At 54.6% G+C, this 7,213-nt stretch overlaps 1 protein-coding gene across 1 annotated transcript in view; it reads left to right on the plus strand.

Moving 5' to 3' along the window:
• The window catches only part of FAT2 (FAT atypical cadherin 2), a 55,740-nt gene extending 51,007 nt beyond the window's left edge, over positions 1-4,733 (plus strand). The window contains 3 exon segments of the mRNA XM_050312297.1: positions 352-505; positions 1,753-2,345; positions 3,150-4,733. Coding sequence (XP_050168254.1) covers positions 352-505; positions 1,753-2,345; positions 3,150-3,529 — 1,127 coding nt within the window. The 3' untranslated portion in view covers positions 3,530-4,733.
• The last annotated feature ends 2,480 nt before the right edge of the window (positions 4,734-7,213 follow it).

Consider the following 7,213-nt stretch of genomic DNA (forward strand, 5'->3'; position numbering starts at 1 on the left):
CAAGCTCTCCTTCCTTTATCCTGAATTTGTGCCTCGGCTTCTCCATGCAATAAAGCTGTGCTCTGACTGCCTCCCTGGCAGGAGACATCTGTGTCAGGACGGGCTTGACTTGTTGCTCAAACAGGTCCTTGGTACCACCACTGCATTGCCCCAGAGCCTCCAGCAGCCACACCAGGTCCTATAACGTACCCACCAGCCACATATGGCTTGGGTGCCCCGCAGCACCTGCTGCAGCAGCAAGTACCTGTGTTTAGGTAGCTGTGTTGAGCCCTCCGTGGGTGCCACCAGTCACTGCTTCTCCCTGTTGTTGCCAGTTCTTCCATACAGATATGTTCACTCTCACCTCTCCAGGTTACACCTGCATCTGCCCTGGGCTGTTCTCTGGTGAGCACTGCGAGCTTGGGGATAGTCCCTGCGAGTCCAAGCCCTGCCTGCACGGCGGAACCTGCACCCTGTCTGCCACCGGCTACTCCTGCCACTGCCCTGACTGGTCCCTGGGTGAGAGGTAAGGGCCAGGGGGCTCTGGGATGGGTGACATCCCATGGTGGGCTGAAAACATGGTCTGTACCAACGAGCACTGCACATTTCTGGAGCTCACCAGATCCAGACTCTCCAGGATTATTTGCAAACTGCAGGTACCCAAGTACTGCAGCAGGGAGGTGTCTGAGGGCAGAGCTGAGCAGACCAGGACACAAATAGCTCTGCCATCGTGTGGCCATTACCCCTCTGTGCCCATCTCCTCTGAGCAGGAGGGAAAACAGAAAAATCTCTCCTCACAGGTGCTTTGATGCCTGCAGGTGCTGTGGGGCAGGTTCAAAGCCTGTCCTTGCTGGCCCTGTTCATCCTTCTGCCTTGGCCATTGAGCCAGGACGAGCACTGCTCCTGTGGATCAAGGCAAAGGCAGAAATTGTCTGTTCAACTCCTGGAATACAAGCCTGTAGCTGAGCATTAGGTGGCAGTGTAATATCTGTAATCACTGGGTGTCCAGATGGAGGCTGTGAGTGCATGATGCACACACCAGCTCACGCATCCTAAAACACTGACTATAACAAGAGAAGCCCAGACCTCACAGAGTTTGTTCAGCAATGAGAAAAAAAAAAAAGAAAAAAAAAAGGAAAGAAAGCCAATAAAGCATTGCATATTCCCTCTAGCATGGGGAAATTGTTATTGTTGGAAGGAAAGATCCAAGGCACTGTTGGGGAACATTTAGGTTGTATGTGGTAGAGCAGGACAGAGAATCAGAAATTCCATCCCAGTTCTGCAGATGCTCCATAAAATACCAAAAAGGCTCTGCAACAAGGATACCCATTCACCACTTCTCAGGGTAGTTATTCCTAAACGTTTGCTGCAACCTGCAGACATCTACAAACCATCCTGAGACACAGAAGACTTCACAAGAGGTTAACACACCTCAAACTGAACCTGGGCTCCCTAATTTAACAGGATGGAAGCATCTTTCTAATGCTTTGTTAGCCCTAAAACTCCAAACACTCCTCTGAGGCAGGAAGGCTCCCATTTTAATTTGCTGCATACAACTGAAAAGTAGGACCACCCTGTTAAACACAGTGTCCTGAAAAGCATCATTTTATACTCCAGGATCACAGCCCTCTGCCAGGAGAAGCAAGGGAGAGGGAGAGCAGATGGGGATGGAGCATCCTTGGCTGGTCTAAGTCAGAGCCCTGAACAGGGTAAGGCAGTTTTAGCTGCATCCCCAGGCTGATGGTGGTTGTCTCCATCCTTTCCTCCCCGCAGGTGCGAGAAGCTGGCCGAGGAGTGCCAAGACAACCCGTGCCGCAACTCCGGGCGCTGCGTGAGCAGCCAGGGCTCCGTCCACTGCATCTGCCCCTCCGATTACCAAGGGGACTACTGCACCCAGCCCATCATCACCCCCGCCATCGTGCCCACGCAGTGGGCGGTGGGCCCCGAGGAGATCGCGGAGATCGTGGCGGGTGTGCTGGGGGCGGCCATCCTGGTCGTGGCCTTCGTGCTCATCCGCAAGCGCTACCGGCACCGCGCCAAGGCTCACAAGCCCGTGGCCCGGGAGGACCCCGACCTGCTCTCCAAGAGCGAGTTCTCCAAGAGCGTGGGTGTGGGCACCCAGGCCGTGCCACCCATCGAGCTCAACATCCTCAGCGACGCAGCGCACAACAACCTGGACCGGGCCACGCCGGAGCAGCGCAAACCCACCGGCACCCCCGAGTTCGTCACCTTCAACTCTGCCAACGCCCCCAAGCACCGGGGCACCATTGTGTGCAGTGTGGCCCCCAACCTGCCCCCCGCTGCACCCCCCTCCAACTCCGACAACGAGTCCTTCATCAAGTGCACCTGGGCCAGGGAGGAGATGGGTCAGTAGCCACAGCATTTCCTTGCTCTTACATGTCCCCTTTCCCCTTGTGAAGTGGGTCTGAGGTTTGAAAACATGAGCGGCAAATAGTGTTGGCTAAAGCCAAGCAAAGCATGGGCAAATATTTCCCCAGCCCTGTTATAGGGCTTTTATTGGCTCTTTTCTCCTTGCTCACCAGTACATCCCAGTTTTCTGCTCATACACAATCAGCAGGGAAACCATTAATTCCTAGCCTGGATTCCCACATACCCTGGGTCAAAACACCCTGTAAAAGAGAAAAATGAAAGAAGAAAACTGAGATCCTGAAAGTTAGTGTGAGTTTTAGTGAAGACATTTGCATCAGTGCTCCTAGGAAGAGTGATCACATCCTCAGGGACACTTTGCATGGCTCTGGACAGCAGAGTTACTCCATGCAAGAGCTCATCACCAAAGCACAGTCTTAGAAGGGAGTTCACAAGAGTAACTACAGGAAAAGGGACAGATCCAGTGGATCAGTGGCTCTGCTCCAGTCCCTTCATCATGCAAGCTTCTTGCATCCAAATGGCATGATGAAGTGTGTCTTTTGGGCACTAGAGTAGTGGATCTCTGCAGGCTGGTGGGGACGCTGCCTCAGCACAGCCAGGGGTGCCCTCAGGTCCCCTCAATTCCCAAAGCAGCAACTACAGCTCCCCTGTCCCCACATCTCCTCTCTTCCCCAGTCTGCCACATCTCCTACAGGCTCAGGGCCCACAGAAGGAATTAGCAGGAGGGCAAGAGAGGCAACAACTGCTTGAGCTGCAGCTAACACAGCTCTCTTTTATTTCAGTCTACCCAGCAGAAACAACCTACTGGCCCCCCCGGTACCTGTCGTCAGATGTCCAGGAGTACTCCCACTACGAGATCATTCCAGGCCCCCCTGCGTCCTCCTCCCACCCTCCTCTCCCCCGCCGCCCCCTCCACCAGCAGACACGGAGCCGGTCGCCCTTTACGGGGGTTTTCCCTTCCCGCTGGACCAGAGCAACAAGAGAGCGCCCATCCCGCCCCGCTACAGCAACCAGAACCTGGAGGACTTCCTGCCGCTCGGCCCCGTGGACGTGGGAGCTTCCCAGTGCCAGAACGAGTACACGGCCATCAGCTACTACCCAGCCCAGCTGGTGCAGGGCGAGGGTGTCCCGTACCAGCCCGACCCGGGCTACAAGCGGGTGAGCATGCGGCTGAGCGTGGCCCAGCCCTCCTATGCAGACTGCGAGGTGGGCCACCAGCCCAGCATCCGAGCCCAGCCCCTGCCACCCCCCAACTACGAGGGCTCTGACATGGTGGAGAGCGACTACGGGAGCTGCGAGGAGGTGATGTTCTAACGGGGGCTCGCTCTTGAGACGGGAAGAGAAGCAGAACAGTGTGCAGGGGGCTGGCACGTGCTGCTGAAGGGAGGCTGCTGTGTGCCCCCCACAGCTTGCAGCATCTCCCCCTGCATGGCTGGGTTGTAATTTGGCTGGATCTTTCCCCTCGCTGCCCTCCATGGTGCTCCTGCTGCAAATGGAGGGGAAATGCTCCAGCCACTGCTGGGACACGGAGGATGCTCCTGGGATGCCAGTGACTAACCTGCCTCCTTACCAAGGGGCCTTCCCCATCATGTAGGGCCACAGCATGCCACCTCCTCCCACCCCAGGCTCCCTGGCCAAGGGGAGGATGAGGAGCAGGGCAAGCACTGCAGATATGGCAGCAGTCGTGGTGGAGAAGGTATGAAAGGACTAGTGATGCACAGCCTGGCAGTGCCCCACGTGGGGTAGCAGAGGCCCCCTGCCCCCAGCTCTGGCTTCAAGGGCTTGCATCAAGCCAACAGTTTGCCCAGTGAATGGATCAGCTGGTGCAAACCCTCTTCCATGTCTGCTCCCTGATACTGGGAGAGAGATGAGGGAATGCAGCTGGTCCCTTCAGCACATCCCTCACTTGGCCAACAGAAGTCCAAGGGGAAGAAAAAAAAAAAAAAAAAAAAAAAAGAGTTCATTTCTGTAGAAAACCAAGCAACAAGGTTTGTCACACCAGGAACCACCCATAGACTCAAACCAGTCTGCCCAGTGGGGCTGTGCTCACACAACTGAGGGAGACCCTGCCTCGAGGGCTGTGTGCACAGCTGTGTACCCGTGGCTGTCACAGTCCTACCCTGAACACAGCAGGACATGGTCCTGCCCCCCAGCTGGGGCTCCTGGTGCATCCCAGACAGACTGGCCAGCACCACCTGGAGACAGGGCACCGAGGCCACTGAGCGTGGGTTTGCCTGTTTGTCCTTGTGCTTGGAAATGTATCGTTTCTTCGTGAGAGGTTTTCTTTGGTTGGTTGTTTGATGTAACTTTTTTTTGTTGTCGAATTTTTTGAAAGTATTAAAAGAGTTTGGATTTTTGTACTATTATGATTTTCTTTGATATCTCAGGGATCCCCTTGTAAATAGATAGGAACATCCCTGCCTAGCTCCAGCCAAGGGCAGCCCAGGGAATAACAGCTTATTTTGGACACCAAAAGCTTTCAGAGAAGTATCAAGACAGCAAGTGTCCCAAGCCCAGGACTCACCCAAAACACCCCAGGCACACAATATCCTACCTGTTGTTTCCAGGGGAGCTCATCACACGGAGAGGCTGGGAAGGCACCAGCAGGATCACCCTTCTCCTGCCTGAACTGCTGACTGCAGGACAACCATCCCCTGGCATGGCCAGACCTCCTACCACAGCTGGGGTTAATCTCAAATTAAAATCAGGGGTGGGAGCACTTGGCTGCACTTGTGCAGGTCTCCAGCTCAGCTTTCCTCTGCCAAAGTGGGCTTGAGAGCTTTGCAGTTCCCTGGGGCTATTTTAACAAAACTCTTAAGTGCAAACAAGTCCCCACAGCAGGCTCATCCCCCTGTGTGCTGACAGAACAATGCTCTGCTAAGTGACACCTGGGAAGGAGCAGCCTCAGCAAAGCCATTTCATGGTACAGGAACAGCCTTGTAGCACACAGCCCTAAGGAAGGATGGCTGCAGATCCAACCATGGTAACTCTGCATAGTCACGCCTCCCAAACACCAGGAGCTGCCTGCACTCTGCCGCCCCTCCTGCCCTGGGGTTCAGGTGACCTTGAATCCACACTTCTCATAAGTCTGCAAAAAGCCTTCCACTTTAAACCTTTTCTTCCAGAGCTTCAAAAGATGAACTTTTTAAAGCACTGATTTTTTTTTCCAGCAGCCCTCTAATGACACACTGCAATGGCATGAATTATTCAGCAGCGTGAGGATAAGCCGAGCTGCAGCGATGCTGGCACAGCACCCCTCTCCCTGCGTGGGCTGACTTTTGCTCCTTTGATCTCTTGGGCGGATCAGCAGCAGCTCAGCATCCCCCATTGGCACGTGCTGGGCTCTTTTTTGAGCTGCAGCCCCACTTTTGGATAAATCAGGCTGCTGGGTCATAGGACACAGCTGAGAAACCAAGGCACAGCTTTGGTGGGGCAGAGAAGAGCCCAGCCCTGAAAGCCCATATAGGCTCTGCCCACAACCTAGTTGCACAAATGAGGTCAGAAGAAAAATCACAATTTTCCAAGCAGCAAAGCTGAAACACTTCTATTTGAAACCCTCAGGAGAAGGAGAAGTCATGTGTGTGCTGCTGCAGGGTTGGGCACAGCACAGGGTCTGATCCTGGCTGGCTGCTGGGCTCCCCGTGCCCTGCTCTCACACAGATGCCTTTGGGAAGAGAAACCCCCATTCTCGTACCCCAGAGGCTTTACACATAAAAAATAGATCATATTTATTGATTAAAGTAAGATACATGATTCGGGTGCAGCACCAGCTCTCCCACTGGGCAGCTACACACGCTGTACTCTGACAATATCCATAGGCACGAGACATGGACATGACCATTGCTATATTTACACAGACGATTTTCTTGGTTACTGAGCAGCCTACGATACACAAGTGTCAAGTTTTCGTGTCCATCAGGTCCTGTGTCAGCCCCTCCTGGCTCAGCAGAGCCCCTCATGCCATGTGTCCCACCGTCACATCAGGCCCCATCTTCAAACACCCCTGACCACCCCCATAAAAGTGAAGAGCTGCAAAAACCCTTTAATGCTTCTGTGATATCTCTGTCTCCTTGGAAATTAGGTCTTCACTGCACTTCCAAAGTGAGTCTGGATGCCAGGAGCCCCACCAGCAAACCCACTGATGCACAGTCCCAGGCTGGGGACATGCCCTGGCACACAGCTGTCCCCAAACATGTGGCCAGCCTTCTTATGGGGTACTACTGGCAGGGGAGGGGGAAGCATCAGACATCCCCTGCTCCTCACAGCCCTTCATCCTCTGCCAAGGGTGACATTTTTGACTCAAACCCAACCCCCAAGGGCCACACTGGGGCCGGTACACAGCGATGGACATGAATATTGCACTTCTCCCACTTCTCCCACCTGTGTGTTCCCTGGAGCCCCTTCCCAGACCGGGCTGCTTCCTCTCTATCCCCGTGGTGCCCTCCAGAGGGAGGATTTGAATTAAAGCTTTGCTCTGCTCCTGGCCAAGCGATGCTGGTCATGCCAAAACCTTCCCCAGCACAGACTTGGAGGAGACAAGGTGAGTCCCGAGAGAAGCAGAAAGCAGGTGAGGGGCTGGAAAGGAGCAGTGACGTGGCACAGCCCCACCCACACCTGGCCATGGGCCCACATACCAGCATGGGGCACCCAGAACAGAGCCAGCAAGGGGAACACAGTGCAAGACACAAACAGCACACATGGAGGAGACAGGCTGCACGGACGCCGCTCTGCACAGCCTTCTCCTCCCAGAAGCAGATCAAACACCAAAAATAATCCCAAGCCTCACTCATCCTCCACCAAAGATAGGAACACAGCCCATGGCTGCTGTGCCCACCCTCCTTTCCCA

Source organism: Myiozetetes cayanensis, unplaced genomic scaffold, assembly GCF_022539395.1.
Source record: "Myiozetetes cayanensis isolate MyiCay16 unplaced genomic scaffold, myiCay2020 scf17, whole genome shotgun sequence".
NCBI lineage: Eukaryota > Metazoa > Chordata > Aves > Passeriformes > Tyrannidae > Myiozetetes > Myiozetetes cayanensis.